This window comes from Sander lucioperca, chromosome 2, assembly GCF_008315115.2.
Source record: "Sander lucioperca isolate FBNREF2018 chromosome 2, SLUC_FBN_1.2, whole genome shotgun sequence".
Taxonomy (NCBI): domain Eukaryota; kingdom Metazoa; phylum Chordata; class Actinopteri; order Perciformes; family Percidae; genus Sander; species Sander lucioperca.
The window spans coordinates 4,016,335-4,031,881 of NC_050174.1; the positions used below are offsets into that span (position 1 = coordinate 4,016,335).

General features: G+C 38.4%; 2 protein-coding genes across 3 annotated transcripts; one reads left to right on the forward strand and one right to left on the reverse strand.

Annotated features, from left to right (window-relative positions):
• Positions 1–86: 86 nt before the first annotated feature.
• Positions 87–7,772, forward strand: LOC116054334 (ras-related protein Rab-27B-like). Of its 2 annotated transcripts, none has more exons than XM_035990833.1 (7): positions 87–382; positions 1,184–1,391; positions 1,494–1,579; positions 2,635–2,738; positions 2,923–3,046; positions 5,142–5,338; positions 5,743–7,772. In XM_035990833.1, the coding sequence occupies exons 2-6, from the start codon at positions 1,239–1,241 to the stop codon at positions 5,329–5,331; spliced, it is 657 nt and encodes a 218-aa protein (XP_035846726.1). In that variant the 5' UTR covers positions 87–382; positions 1,184–1,238; the 3' UTR covers positions 5,332–5,338; positions 5,743–7,772. The 2 variants fall into 2 exon arrangements, with proteins under 2 accessions (XP_035846726.1, XP_031161712.1); XM_031305852.2 differs by having other exon boundaries at positions 1,219–1,391.
• A 1,616-nt stretch (positions 7,773–9,388) lies between these two features.
• On the reverse strand, positions 9,389–14,983 carry LOC116054329 (sia-alpha-2,3-Gal-beta-1,4-GlcNAc-R:alpha 2,8-sialyltransferase-like). Its single transcript, XM_031305846.2, has 4 exons — positions 14,447–14,983; positions 12,345–12,467; positions 11,189–11,746; positions 9,389–10,313 (listed from the first exon to the last, which is right to left on the reverse strand). Exons 1-4 carry the CDS (start codon positions 14,602–14,604, stop codon positions 10,031–10,033), a joined length of 1,122 nt encoding a protein of 373 aa, XP_031161706.1. The 5' UTR covers positions 14,605–14,983; the 3' UTR covers positions 9,389–10,030.
• Between the last annotated feature and the right edge of the window lie 564 nt (positions 14,984–15,547).

Sequence of the window (15,547 nt, forward strand, 5' to 3'; positions counted from 1 at the left end):
AGATTTTAGCTTTTAGGTTGATTGTTTTCATGTTGTTTTCACTTTGTTGAGAGAAGCAGGCTTACTTTTCTTAGCCTCAAGAAGTAAAGCCCCTGATCCTTGGTTGGACGATTTTCACTAAAATCCACAGAGGCTCACATTATTTGTCGACATCCAGTTTTCAAAGAGCCTTTTTTTCCCCTCGTGAAATACCAGAAAACACAAGGTCTGTAAGCACAGCCCCGCTTGGTTCTTGCTGGCTTGAAACTCCTCCTTGGATCACATTTAAGAAGGGGGGAAAGGTTCAGGATGTGCCATCACATCATGATAGCGATTATTTTATTCAATCAGGACGAGTTGAGCGACATCTGAATGGACGTTGGCACTTCCTGCAGATAGACTGGTAAGATATATTACTTTTTGTTGTCATTTTAAGGGACCTGTGAAACTGTCAGTGGGTATTAGAGGAAATCACCAAAATACTTGATGGTGTTTTGTCAGATCAGGACAGAGACTGCTGCAGGTTAAAGGGTTGATTACTCAATGTCTTCTCACTCTGCTGATTGCAAAGAATCTAATACCATTAATCATGCACTTGGGAAATGACTCTAGATTTAATGGTGGTATCCCTTGTCCTGTCACTGCTGTGGTGCGGGAATCTGAGTTGACCGTACATTTTTCCTGAATGCACCCTATAATTGTGGATATGCTAAAGAAAATAAATGGTAATGTTCAGGTTTGTTTTGGCCCATGGGAGATCTCAACCATCTCTTGCATAACCAAATCTGATTTTCCACTCGTCTTTATTGGCCTGTCGGAGCTGCAAGTGTAGCCGAAGCATTGCAGTGACCTGAGTGCCGTCATGCAGTGTTGAGCTGTCTGCCAGTAGCCCTAGTCAATATAAAGAGTTATGTCTGCCAAATAGGCTGTGTTTTTCACTCAGCAGTGTGAACACTCTGGCGAGACATTTGACTGCTCATGCGGAAGCCAACTCCAGTCATGTGCTAGCCCCTCTTTGATCAAAGCCTAATGAGTCGAGAGTTATGCTGCCCGATAAGTCTGCGTGACTGTTATGGTCCTGCGCCCTCAAACTGCAGCTTAGGTGGAACAAGTTTGCCTTTCTTTTCTAGTTTAGTCACTCTTTAAGTGTTGTGCATGTGCAAGCTTGTTCTAAACTCTTATGATTCATGATCTATCAAACCAGCATAGCAGTGTACTGTGAGTTCAACTCTGTGGCAGGTTGAGCACTTAGCTGCACAATGGCTGACTGGGAGTATGACTATCTGATCAAGCTGCTGGCACTCGGCGACTCAGGGGTGGGAAAGACCACCTACCTCTACAGGTACACCGACAACAAGTTTAACCACAAGTTCACAACAACAGTGGGCATCGACTTCAGGGAAAAGAGAGTGGTAAGTGATGCTTGGTATGTTTAGGTGCACACATACAAGGATAATTTTTAACTCAAAATATATGTAACCCAGTTCAGAGGTTTGTTCTGTGGTTTGGTTCAGGTGTACACAGGGAAAGGTGCTGATGGGGCAACTGAGAGAAACTTCCAAATCCACCTTCAGCTTTGGGATACAGCGGGACAAGAGAGGTAAAACTAACATTGATGTTCACAATATACTTAACTTTTGACATGTTCATTTAAAACTCAAAATTTCTGGCTTTTGCGACTCCTGGTGGTAATCTCAAAACGGCAATGTATGCTGTTGCTCCCTACCCCCAACACATTTAAACTTTGGGACACTGAGAATAAATAAATGGACTGAAAGCAAGTTACTTATTGACCAGCATTGGCACATTTTTCTAAAAACAAAAACTAATACCATCAAAATAATTTGAAAAATCCTACAATCCCACGGACTGATTGTAGCTCTGTTGATACTATCCATTTGGAGGACGCGTTCCACACGTGCAGTAGATCGCTATGCTACCACTTGTAGCAAAATAGCTGCATGAACATGTCCGGACAAGTCTGCGCGGTCACAACAAATTGGCTCTGGACGTCCGCACTGAACTTACGCGCGTACAGCTTCTGATTATGTAATTTACATTATGCGGATCCTCGCTCACTCGCAGACAGTATAATTTCGGCTTAAAATAGACTATTATGCTTATTTTCAGGTTCATACTTGTATTTTGGGTTTCTACTAGAACATTAATGTTCAATTAATTGTTTCATTCTGTCTGCCTGCATGTAGCTGTATTGACCCTCTGTCTGAAATGCTCCGTTTTAGTACCTGTCTCTTTAAGGCCCCCTCCTGAAAAATCCCAGTCTGCTCTGATTGGTCACTAAAGTAATTACAGTTCCTCCCGAGGGGAACATGAATGTCTTGGTCACCAAAGTAATTACAGTTCCTCCCGAGGGGAACATGAATGTCTGTACCAAATTGCATGGCAATCGATCCAAAGGTTGCTAAGACATTTCACTCAAAACCACAAATCTCAACCTCATGGGAGCGATCAAAGAAAGGTTTCTGGGTCACCAATGTCTGTAGGATTCATCTTCTAAGGAACATGCATGTCTGTATACAATTTCATGATAATCCATCCAACAGTTACCAAGATATTTATTTATGAATCTGGACCAAATGGTGGACAAAATCTACACATGGGAGCTTTATCCTGTAAAACAAATCTGTTTTTCAGGTTCCGCAGTATCACCACAGCTTTCTTCAGAGACGCCATGGGCTTCCTGCTGATGTTCGACTTGACCAATCAGCAAAGTTTCCTCAACATCAGGAACTGGATGAGTACGTGTCATCTCAGCAGCATTGATCTGCTTCGGATCAATACTAGATCAATGCTCTTTATTGTTGTCAGGTTGAGATACAAAGTTGATAGAGTTGAGAAACTCAACTAACAGAGTTTAAAGTTTGCTCATGCATGTCTATTTGCATTACATGGGTTTAAATGACTTCCTCTGTGTTGGTTCAGGTCAGCTACAGGCCAACGCGTACTGTGATAGTCCAGATGTCGTGTTGGTGGGCACCAAGGCAGACCTCCGGGATGTGAGAGATGTTAACGGCAGACAGGCCAGAGATCTGGCAGACAAATACGGGTAAGGCTTTACATACTAGCATGTACCAAAGTACAAAGTACTACTGTTTGTTAGTTATAGCACATGTTAATGGTGGTATGTGAGGCTGTGTGAAGTGCACGTGTAGTTTACAATTTCCTCTTTTTCTCTTTGGGAGCCCTCTGTACATTTCCTTTGCAGCACAATAAAACAGTTAATCAGACTATGTGTATTTGAAAACATGAATCAAATTTAAAGCAGAGGTAGATTTTGATCCACTTTATACACAACACCTGGTTTGCCACTTACTCCACACTTGGGGGCAAAAAAACAATATCATTTTATTTATTATATTGTAGGTCAAACAGACTAAAACATTGTATATAAATATATCAGCAGAAGTTTTCACATTTGTATTCAAAACATGTTGATTTTGAATATACATATTATTCACACACATTATAGAAGAGTTTGAGTTCCTGATAAAAACAGACTTTGACTTTGTTTCTTGACTAAATCAGATAAATTGTCCAGTTTTACAGTTCAGCATTGTTTACACATGCTATCATATAATAAAATCCTTTAACTGTGTCAGTAATTAATAACTTAAATTTAGATGGTGTGGTGTCTAATGTACTAAAACCTGTCAATCAATGTGAATGTAGAGTTGCAAAGATGAGTAGATTCGTTGATCGACTATCATTAATAATAATAATTGCTAACTGTTTTGATAATTACTTAATTCTTTTAAGTGATTATTTAACAGAAATACCCCCAAAAGCTCCTCAAATGAAAATATTTAGCAGATGTTCTTAGTCTCCTCTGATATTATACTAAATATAATTGTTTTATTTACTATTTTTTGGACCAATTGAATTAATCCAATAATCAAGAAAATAATAAAGATCACATATTGTGCCTTTAAATGGTTTAAACTGGTCTGGTTTGGTCTGTTTGGTTAGTTTCAACTTTTTTATGTTGATTCACTTTGTGTTTGTCACATGTTGTCATAATATTTGAGACTTTTTCCCCATGATTTCAAGTGTAAAATGAATAGTAACATTACTTTATTTTTACAATATTTTCATGACCAAGCACTACAGTAGGTTTGCTTTGACTCTTTCACCAGTACACAACAGGGTGGTGCTATTGAGCTGTTTTCAAACTGTTTCCAAACTGTGCGTCACGGCCAAATACTGATTAGTTGTAGCTCTTCAGGTCTATAAAATAAAGAGAAAACCACTTTTGTTTGCACTACTCAGGGCTAATAGACATAGGCAAACTGTGACAAGGGTTACAAGTAGATTCTATTCTTTTAGTAGTCAAAAGGTTGTAAACTATCGATTTAGCAGCAACACAAACACACAACATGGTCACTAAATGTCAGCTTATGTTTTATCCATGCCAAGGCAAGGCAACTTTATTTATATAGCACATTTTAGCAACAAGGCAATTCAAAATGCTTTACATACAACTTTAAAAAGCAATTAAAAACATTCATTAAAGAGAATAGAAAAGCGCATTCATTGCTTTATAAGCCAACAGTAATATTCTAAAATCAAGTCTTTGAGAGACAGAAAGCCAGTGTATAACTTCAGAACTGGAGTGGTGTGATCCACTGTTTTGGTCTTATTGAGGACTCGAGCAACAGCGTTCAGAATCAACTGCTGTCTTATTGACTTTTTAGGGATACCTTTCAAGACACTGTTACAGTAGCCGAGTCTGCTGAAGATGAAAGCATGGACAAGTTTTTCCAAATCCTGTTGAGACATAAGTCCTTAATATATTCTCAAGGTGTTAGTAGGCTGACTTTTGTAATTGTCTTCATGTGGCTGTTGAAATTCAGGTCTGAGTCCATGACTACACCAAAGTTTCTGGCTTTGTCTGCGGTATTTCAAATTGCCAATTGAAGTTGAGCGCTGACTATTAATCTCTACTCTTTTCCTTCAAAAACAACCAGAACTTTCCTCAATTAAACAAATTGAAGAAAGTTAAGGCACATCAAATCATTGATTTGTTCCATGTGCTTACTCAGTGTATTAGACCATAGTCCCCTGGTGATAAGGTTATGTAAATGTGTGTGTCATCTGCATCTGAGCCAGTAGAAGCATGTATCAACTCTCTCTGTTCTCGTCAGAATCCCCTACTTTGAGACGAGTGCAGTGACGGGTGTTGATGTGGACCAGGCAGTGACCACCCTGCTGGACCTGGTGATGAAGAGGATGGAGCAGAACACTCAGGGAGGCCACAGCTCTGAACCCAACGGCAGCCCCATCACTAGCCATCAGGTGGAGGAGGCTCCTGTCAGGAGGAGGTGTGCCTGCTGATGTCACCACCAGTGATAGGTTGAATATTCACGTGTTCAAAGGTATATCATCTATTCTAAGGAGCTTCCATGGAAGGGTCAGTTTGAAGGTGACACTTTACCGCAAGAATAGATTGGAATGTGTGAATCTATTCGAAATATCTTCCATATAAGGATTAGTTTTGAGGTAATATTGTCTCACAAATAGATAGATTGGAATGTTTGAATCCCCAAAAAGTATAAAGGAGGAGTTATTTTGATGTTCGTAGAGACACTATGGGTACATGCTCTTAGGAGTGTGTACACATGGTTATCTCCCTCTCTCGGAGAGAAACTTGTTCAATATTGAATAAAGCTGCATTTAATCTAAATTCATCGGACTGGTCTTCTGTGAAGTCTCCAACATCATTTCCATGATATCAGCCCAATATCAACCAGCAGCCACTCTTTTCACGTTTGCCCTAATAACGCTGCATTTTTAAAATGCTACTGTTTTCTGGAGATGGACTAGGGTGCCTGCTAGGTGAGTGGACCAATTGCGATCTTAAATATCTAAAATATTACCCATACTTGGGAGGAAATCTGGCCCAATATTGTAGTTACAGTGTGAATTCCTCTCTTAACATTTGCTGTCTGTGATGTTATTTATTCAGACTTTGCATTGTAAGAAGTGAGAAAGAGGAGATAGAAGGGTACAATAATTCAAAAATGTATGTAGTAAATGAATACAGGTATTGTTGTAAAGACAAAGACAAAAAAAGAGTCAATTATCATCTAAAAATGGGTTATATCAGAGAAAAATACTGTTTTTATTTTACACATTGAGGCATTGATGGAAGGAATATGCAGGCACATAACATATTTATCATGGAGTATAATCAAAAAACATTTAAGACATGGTTATATTTCTTATGTAGATGATCATTTTTGTTAGAACAACCAAGATAACAAAGTCACTTACATGATTTATGACTTTTTTACGACATGTACATAAGCAGCCAAGCTTTTAATGCATTATGGAACAAAGTTGCCATGCAGATCGAACACAAGTACAAGAATGTTAAAGGGTTGTCGGAACAAATCCTGTATAGTGCTGCATTTGGAATAAAGACATTTTATGTTTAGGTTTAGGTTATGTAATGCACAAAAAGCTATACTGTTATTCTGACTGGAAATACAATCCTCACAGACTTTGTTAGCATCATTATTGTTTACACACATTCTACACATTGATTTTGATTTCATTAAAAGAGGAACTTAAAATGTCCTGCATTCATGTCAGTGGATTTATCAAACAAATAGATCTATAGGAGGACATTCATGGAGTCACAAATAAATTTCACCACATTACTTTGGCTGAAGCCAAAAAAAGCAAAACGTTTTAAAAGGATTTTTGTGCCACAAAATGTGATATTCAACATCAAATTCAACATCAAAAAAGGGATACTCCATTTCTCATACAATAATAGTCGTTGTTAGTTGTCATACAGCTTTCAAAATCCTAAATCAGTCTTTATCAAGCTAACATTTCTCCTTTGCACATGGTCTTTGGTGTAACTACAAAACATTCCTAAGGGACCACAGAAATTATCCTTAAATGTACACATCTATGACATCAATTAAATTGCCTAAAATTCTAACTTTTTCATCAGATATGTGATTTCATGGTGGTGACTGCACTGTGATTTGGAGACGAGACACAAAAGTTAACCATCTGAAATATTCATCTTGTGTAAAAGAGACAAAAAGAAATGCTTTGTGTGGGACGGGATGCCGGGCAAAGGCCTACCACGCTAAATCTGAAGGAGCACAAAAGCACACACTACTATCTGGTAAGTGTGAATGGCTGCATTGCTCTGTTTAATAAACCTCAGCCAGAGTTTGCAACAAGGAGCACATTGCAGAGTCATGAGACGAATCATGTGGCCAGCATTCAACCCCCCCCATATCCACCAGTCTGCAGTCTGGTATGACGGGGTGGACTGTTTTTGAGAACCCAAGGTTATCTACAATTACAAAAAATAAAGTTTGTTCATTTTTAACTTGATCAGTAGAGGTTTGGTCCCATGTGGAATATTTTAGGGTTCTTTTTGTTAGCCTTGAAACGTCTCATACAAAGACACTGGTAATAGTCTTAAGGAATACACCATTAGGAATACACACAAATGCAAAGAACTACATTTTTACCCCACAACAATCTTCAAAAAGGTTGTATAAAACTAGCCTAAAAGATTTGTTAGTGCCTCACATGCAATGTCATTTAAATGGATCATGCTCTTCATACTAGATGCAGTAAGTCATATAACATTCATTCATCCTCTGTTTTATGTCGTATTGGAATTAATATGGTTACATGATGAATAAATAACTAACCCTCCCATTGTCAACAAAAGCTCTGTAATACATACTGTATTCTCTTGCTTAGTATTTTTATAATTTAAATAGTGGTAAACCTCAGGATCAGTTGTTTGTATTGAAGAAACTCTCCAAAATATTGTATTTCCTGATGTTTTTCACCACACTAGCGCCGCAATTTAGGTCACAAGATGGTCTGCTACCCTCTGGTCAAAATTTAAATTTTTTGCCCCGTTATTGGTAAGAATTGTAAAATCGTCTCTTCCTTTTTCCATTGATCCAACAGTTTTGTTTTTTGGAGCTGGTTGCAGCTGTTCGTAAATTCAAACTTAGTTTGTTTATTAAATAAAAACGTTTTTTTCATTACACCAACTAGTTAGTTTGCTTATATATGACCTGTTTAGATTTAAGAGTAAAAAAGATTATATTGAATTTGACAAATCTGAACTGTGCAATAATGTAAACTTGGGAGATTTTAAATTGCACTTCACAAAAATACCTCAAATTCCAAAATGATATGCCACTAACGTTTAATGACTGAATCACATCAGCTAAGTTAGCATAAACAGATATCTGCCAATTGTGCTAAACTGCATGAATACTACTAGCTTCATGAATACTACTTGCTTAACTTAACATATAAAACATATTTAAAAGGACTGGCAGTTGTTTCCCACACTAAAACCTTAACCTTTGGAAGTTAGCCTATGTTACAGCCTACATTAATAAAGGCTTTACTTTACTAGCTAAGATATTTGATTTAAAGGAATACGTTGACAGTTTGGGAAATACACTACTTTGCTTACTTGCGAAAGTTAGTTAAGAAGATCGACACCACTATCATGTCTGTATGTTGAGTATGAAGCTGGAGCCAGCAGCCGGTTAGCTTAGCTTAGCTTGGCATATGAACTGGAAACTGAGGAAACAGCTAGTCTGGCTCTGTCTGAAGATAACAAAATACGGAACCCCAAAAGCTCAGAATTCAAACTTTATATCTCGTTTGTTTAATTCGTACAAAAGAAGCGTGTAAAAAGCGAGTTTATGGTTACCCGGAGCAGTGACTTCCTGACATCTTTTCATCACCGCAAACTTGCAAACCCGATTTTAAAACTAGCTAGTAGTTAATTATGATGCACAAACTCAGTAATGGATTTACGAATAGCCGGTGTAACCTAAGCCCCAGATTGAAAAAAAAAATTGAGAGAAAAATCAATAATCAGAAGATTTTTTAACGAAACTTAACACTGTTCTAAAGGGATTTCAATAATCCTCAAAGACTCTCAAGAAATGTCCTTGCTCAATTTGTACTTTCTATTATTTAAAAATGTCCCCAAAAATAATGTGTTTTAATTTTTCTCATGTTGTAAAAGATCAAGGAGATTTTTGCAATAGCAACCTGGGAAACAGGTTCAAAATCTGTTTTTTAAATTGTGCAGCGGACTAAATATTTTTTAAACCAGATGGTTAGAAGAGGCTTTGAGGATTCAGGAAATACCCTTAGTGTTGGTGAACAACATTTGGGTATTTATTGTTTCGGAAAATCAAAGTTTGTGTGAGTTGAATGTAGCCACTAGCGTGGCTATAGACTTGTAGTCTTGTTGGAAGATATTTTTAAATGTCTTATAGTCTCCGAACCTAATGTAGGTCAATACCACTTTCTATAATTCAGCATTTTAATGGCAACACACTATCCATTGTCCATGAATTTATGGCTTATTGTTGTAATGTCAAATATTATTCAAAAAATTTTAAGAATCTCAACAAAATTTGAAGTGGACAGTTACACTGTCTACAGGTAAAGTCTTGTAAACAAATACCATCTTCCAGAGCAGTGCCGATTGTCTGACACCTCATGGGGGGGCAAAAAGGCCTGAAACAGGAACTGCTCCTCTCTTGAGGCATCAAATTTGATTACATAAACACTGATCTAACTCCTTCCCTGAGATTAGGCAGTGATTTCTGTCTACAGAATCAGTATACTGTTGTTAAAGGCGATTATTCAATCAATACTGTGTTAAACACAGCTGGACGATTCGACTATTTGTTTTGAATCCCCCTGCAAACTCCAGTTAAAATAGTTTGAGCTGTTTAGCCACGGCCGGCAGCCATGCACAGGACAGTAATGGAAGCAACCGAGCAGCATAAAACGTCCTAACTGTGTAGTGCTGAAGACAACAATATACCGAATAAATGAATAACAACAAGTCTGTGACATCTTCATGTAAAATTACAGCAGGATGTGAGTGTGTGTTTTGTCGTAAATTGCCTTAGCACTTCTCATGCATTGTGGGTCACAGCAGACGTTTGAGCTGAGCAGATGTATCTGGGTCTCTGAAGTTACCTCTTAAAAACCCTCCATCGTATGTCTAAGAGCAGTGCGTCAGACTGAGTTTAATCACGCCTTCTCTGTGCAGCTTGTAGAGCAACTTGAACTCGCTGGGCAGCTGGTGGGTCTCCTGCCACTTGGTGGTGAATTTGGTCCCTTTCTTGTCGTAGTAGTGGTAAGGCAGATCCTTGCCCGAGTTGGGGTCCCAGCCGAAGGGCCAGAAGCCGTAGAGATGGATCTCGTCGCACATGGCGGAGGCCAGCGTGTACATTAGGATCCCAGTGCTGAGACGTTTGGGGGAGAGGTTTTTAGTCTTCCAGTATCTGTGAGGGAGAAAAGACAAGTCAGTCATCCAAATATCAGAAATTAAATTCAAAATCCCTCTAAAAGTAGAATACCAGGATTAATCCTTCATTCCCCTAAGCCCCATAATCCCACTTTCCTTATGACTATGCAGTGGTGGAAACAACAACAAAGTACAGTTACTCAAGTACTGTGCTTAAGTGCAAAGTAGTTGTACTTTATTTGAGTATTTACATATTTTGCAACGTTATACTCCACTACATTTCAGAGAGAAATGTAGTTTACTCCACAACAGCTTTGATTACTTTTCAGATTTCAATTGAAAACAATCCAAATTTGGTGATTTTGGTGATGTTTGCGATAAACTCAAGGATGATGTGTTCATTTAAGTGTTAAATATCCTACTTCTTCAGCTAAATAAATTATTTAAAACCCTCTTGGATCAGCTGGTAAATGTATCGTCACAAAGCTGAAAACAGGGCTGTTTTTCTGAGCTCATGAAAAGTTGACATTTTAGAGATACGTGGTTCTCAGAGGACAGCGACAAACATTTGATGATCTTAAAGACAATGATGTATTACTGTAAATTAAACTACCCAACAGTATATAAAGGAGTTAAAATTAGCACAGCCTTAACCATCTTCAGCCGTAAAATGCAACAAACACATTAATCCAGCAGTAATATTAATAAATAAACAGCATATAAAATAGTTAAACACTGACATATTGCTGCAGAATAAGTACTTTTACATTTTGCTGACACTTACATAGCCTACTTTTTATTTTTTATATTTTTTTATTTCCAAAGTTGCGGCCCTGATCATACTTTCCAATTAGCTTTATAAGTCACGTCAGTTAACAAAATCTGAACTAACAATCAGATCAACACTCTTACTTGTTGACATCGTGCATGATGTTTCCCGGCCAGGCCAGTTCGATCTTCAGTTGTTTCTTGTGCTCCACAAAAAAGTCTACCAGGGTCCTGGTTACTGTCGCTGAGGTATGAAGAAAGAAGGCAGGGATCCACAGGATGGCTCCCTCCAGTTTCTTCAGGTTGAGGAAGAAATTATTCCTGTCTTGAATGGTCAGCAGGTTATTGTAGTACCTCTCCAGGATGCTGGGGTTAAAGGTGGTCAGGTTGGTCTTCTTGCCCACGTCCTTGGAGTAGAACTCCGTTGGGGCGAAGTTGCAGCGGAAGACAAAGTCGGCCTGGTCGATCTCTGGGCCGCAATGGCTTCCCGTCAGGATGCCGCTGTTGCCCACCACGGCACACATGCTGTAATGCTTGTTGTGGATGGGAGAGGTGTCTGGGAGCAGTGATTTCAAGTTGTTGCTGATGGAGAAGACGTACTTGTGGCTGGAGTAGTCAAAGTGCATCAGCTGGCCAACACGCACACTGTTCTTTGTGAGGGAGAAGTTGGTGGGAATGTCGATGTAGCTGAAGATATCTTTCCTGAAAAGAGAAAAACACTAACACTGTGACAGGCAGTAGCGGGATAAATACTCAGATCTTTTACTTAAGTAGCAATATCACAATGTATACTATGTTGCAAGTAAAAGTCCTGCATTGGGCACTATTATGTACTATATTATTATTCATTAATACAAAAGGAGCTAATTTTGAATGATTTTGTATCAGACTGCAACTAATGATGATCTTCATTATAGAATAATCTGTTGATCATTTTCTTCATGAATTGATTGATTGTTTGGTTTGTAAAAATTCTAAAAAATAGTGTAAAATGAGGTCACATTTACGCAAAGTGACACCTTCCCAATCCTTTGTTTGTCCAACCAACAGTCAAAACCTCAATTATTAAAAACATATTAAAATTATTAAAAGGAAAAGCATTTTCTCACATTTGAGAAGCTGAAAAAATGACTGAAACAATCAAAATAGTTGTCAATTAATTTTCTATCGTCTAATCGTTTCAGCTGTACTTGTTAGTTTGATTTATAACAAACCATTATATAGTAATAATATAATATAAAGTAACTAAAGTTATCAAATAAAAGCAGTGAAAAGAAGAAAGAAAATTAATATCGCTCACCTCTGCTGATAAAAAGCCGTCTTGTTGAACCTCCATTTGGACGGTTTTCCCTGGAGCTCCTCATTCAGGGCGTTAGTTAAGGGGATGAAGGAGGGGTCCAGGAAATTCATGGCAAACTGAGACCTGAGAACAATAATCATGAGAAATGTAATTCTGAGACACCCTTGTGATCCATGTGTGAACTACTCATTTGTTTTTGTTTGTTCTTGCCTTATAGGGATATAAAGGTATTCAGATGGTTTTCTTAAATCAGGAGATCCACACACATCTGTTTGGTTTTTATGAGAAGCCAAGGAGTTTTCATAAAGCCACCAACAAGCGATAATGTTGGCCATTATCAGGTTCTCTATGGAAATCATCTGATTCTGATTTTCCATGTTTAAAAAATTTTTTTTAAATGAAATGCTTTTTAACATTCAAATGCAGCAGCCAGTGGAAACCTGAAACCATTTTCAAATATTAGATTATAGACCATTAATAACAAGAACTTTTGGGTTGCCAGTTTGTGGAAAATTCCTTTGACTGGTTGGACCGTTTGACCACTTATACCTTCTGGGAAAGAGCTGCACTGGATCTGCACCAAAATCCATTTATCGACAGTTTCATTTACAGCCTGACATTTACAAATGCAGATTAGATGGATTAAAAAACCCTTTCTTAATGACATATGGGCAATGAGTTACCGACATTTATAACTGCATTATTGACAAATATAAAGGAACACTTCAACTTTTGGTACTTTAAGTTTGATGCTGATACTTTTGTAATTTGTCAATGCAGGACTTTTACTAGTAACAAAGTATTTCCACACTGTTGTATTGCTATACTTTTGCTTATAAGTAGATCTGAGTACTTCTTCCACCACTGATTTTGATTGAATTTGAGGTACTTGTAGCCTATTTTACTTAAGTAATTACTCACCAATTAACTTAAAATGCCAATTAACAATTAATAAAGCCTAATGTTACAACATATAAACATTTTGTCAGAAAGTGGAACCCATTCTCTATTTAAATGTATTTTTTCAGATGAGGAATTCATGTTTTAGCTTTATAAAGGATGGAGGGGGGCTAATGTTCACTAGTTTACATACATTTAGGGTAGTTCAGCCTTTGAATGCATCTTATTTATAAGATGACAGTGGTGGAAGAATTATTCAGATATTCTAAAATTAAAAGTAAAAATGCCATGGTGTAAAAAAATACTCTTTTTTTATTACAAATCAGTCATGCATTTAAAATGTTACTTCTGTTGAACTATAGAAGTATTATCAGCAAAATGTACTTAAAGTATCAAAATTAAAAGTACTCATTATGCAGAATAGCTCATTTTACAGTGTTATATTATTACAGAATTATATGATTCTGTTTTTATTAACATACTGTACATGTAAGAGCATTGTAATGTTGTAGTTTGTCAATATGGAGCCAATTTCAGACACTTCATATACTACTAGGTAGATTAGTAGTATTGTACAGCATCAAATCATAAAATCATAGGCTATATCATATGTTATTTTTTATAATGAAAGTGTAGAGGTGTAAAAAGTACAATATTACCCTCTGAAATGTAGTGAGCATTACCTCTAAATTGCATTAAGCACAATACTTGGGTAAATGTACTTTCCACCAATGTAAGCAGCATTATATGTTTGATATATGTAAAATATTGATCTTCAAACTAAGACGTAACTACAGATGACTACTGTCAGATGAATGTAGCGGTGTAAAATGTAGGCTATACGTCCCCTGAAATGTAGTGAGTAAGTGGGCTACCTCATAATTGTACTTAAGCACAGTACCTGAGTAAATGTACCACCACTGTGAAGCACAACAATTGGATGTGATGTTGCTGACGATGCAAACGTTTACAATACAAGTACTTCACGACATGCATCGCCCATGGCAACAACATCAGCACCTCGGACAGCTCACTGTTTGTTTAATTGACAGGAAGCATTCGGCCCAAATGTAAGTGAAAGTGATGTGTTGAGCTTGTGCATCACATCCAGGTTGTATCGTGCAAACAAGGCCTGTCTCTGTGTTTATATTTACAACAATGCTTATCTGCATCACATCAACTAAACTATAATTATAACTCACCGAAATCCTGCGTGGAACATAATCCTCGGGCCTCCCATGTAATATTTAGAGGAGGTGAAGAGGCTGTCTTTTCTCAGGGATACATAGCTGATGAGCGACAGTATGAGCACAGCGACGCACAGAATAACCAAACCCAGGGCCTTGGCGATGCGGACCATCTTGGGAGCGTTTTCATTCCCTGTATGTAGCTGCAGCGAGGCGTTGGCCTATGTTGTCATCTCCGGGTCTGCACACTGCCTGTCTGCAAGATACAGACAAACTGGATCTCATGGGCTCATATAATCGTATCAATTGGGCGGCTGGTGGTGCTAATCGGCTGCATGGTGAAGATGCCGCGGCTCGGTCCGCTCTCATTCCCCCTGACTGCTGCTTCTTCTGCTGCTGCTTCTGCTTCAGCTTCACACTCCGCTGCGACTCCCCTCCAGGCAGCCGGTTTAATCATGGAGATGGAGCAGAAATGCGTGTCAACACAGCCAGCCAGCTAAAAGACAAGCCCCGTCCACCACCAGCAGCAAAATCACAAACACCTCCACCCCCTCTCTCTCTCTCTCTCTCTCTCTCTCTCTCTCTCTCTCTCTCTCTCTCTCTCACACACACACACACACCCACACCCACACACACACACACACACACACGCACGCACGCGCGCACACACACACACACACACACACACACACACACACACACACACACACACACACACACACACAGTGCGTTTCACTATCTTTGTGGGGACCCGTCATTGACATAATGCAATCCCTATCCCTTACCCTAACCTTAACCATCACAACTAAATGCCTAACCTTAACCCTTACCCTCACCCTAACCATAACCCTCAAATAGCCCTTTGAAATTGTGGGGTCCAGCATGTTGGCCCCACAAAGCTGTCCAGACCCCACAAGTATACTGTATTCCCGGTTTTTGGACCCCACGAATATAGTTAAACAAGAACACACACACACACACACACACACTGAGCCAGGCTTCTCCGCAGCTCCCAGCATAAAGGAAAGCTTGTCCAATAATAAATTGAATGGGATAGAAATGTAATGGGGGAGGAAAGATCTCCAAATATCTCCAGTCAAATAGGCTAATCTAATG

Excerpts from the sequence above, each read along its gene's own strand:
- LOC116054334 (XM_035990833.1), top strand. The coding sequence starts at position 1,239 with ATGGCTGACTGGGAGTATGACTATCTGATCAAGCTGCTGGCACTCGGC. Across the intron at positions 1,392-1,493 it reads ACTTCAGGGAAAAGAGAGTG|GTGTACACAGGGAAAGGTGC; the intron begins GTAAGTGATGCT and ends GGTTTGGTTCAG. Across the intron at positions 1,580-2,634 it reads GATACAGCGGGACAAGAGAG|GTTCCGCAGTATCACCACAG; the intron begins GTAAAACTAACA and ends TCTGTTTTTCAG.
- LOC116054329 (XM_031305846.2), bottom strand. The coding sequence starts at position 14,604 with ATGGTCCGCATCGCCAAGGCCCTGGGTTTGGTTATTCTGTGCGTCGCT. Across the intron at positions 11,747-12,344 it reads ACGGCTTTTTATCAGCAGAG|GAAAGATATCTTCAGCTACA; the intron begins GTGAGCGATATT and ends TTCTCTTTTCAG. Across the intron at positions 10,314-11,188 it reads ATCATGCACGATGTCAACAA|ATACTGGAAGACTAAAAACC; the intron begins GTAAGAGTGTTG and ends TCTCCCTCACAG.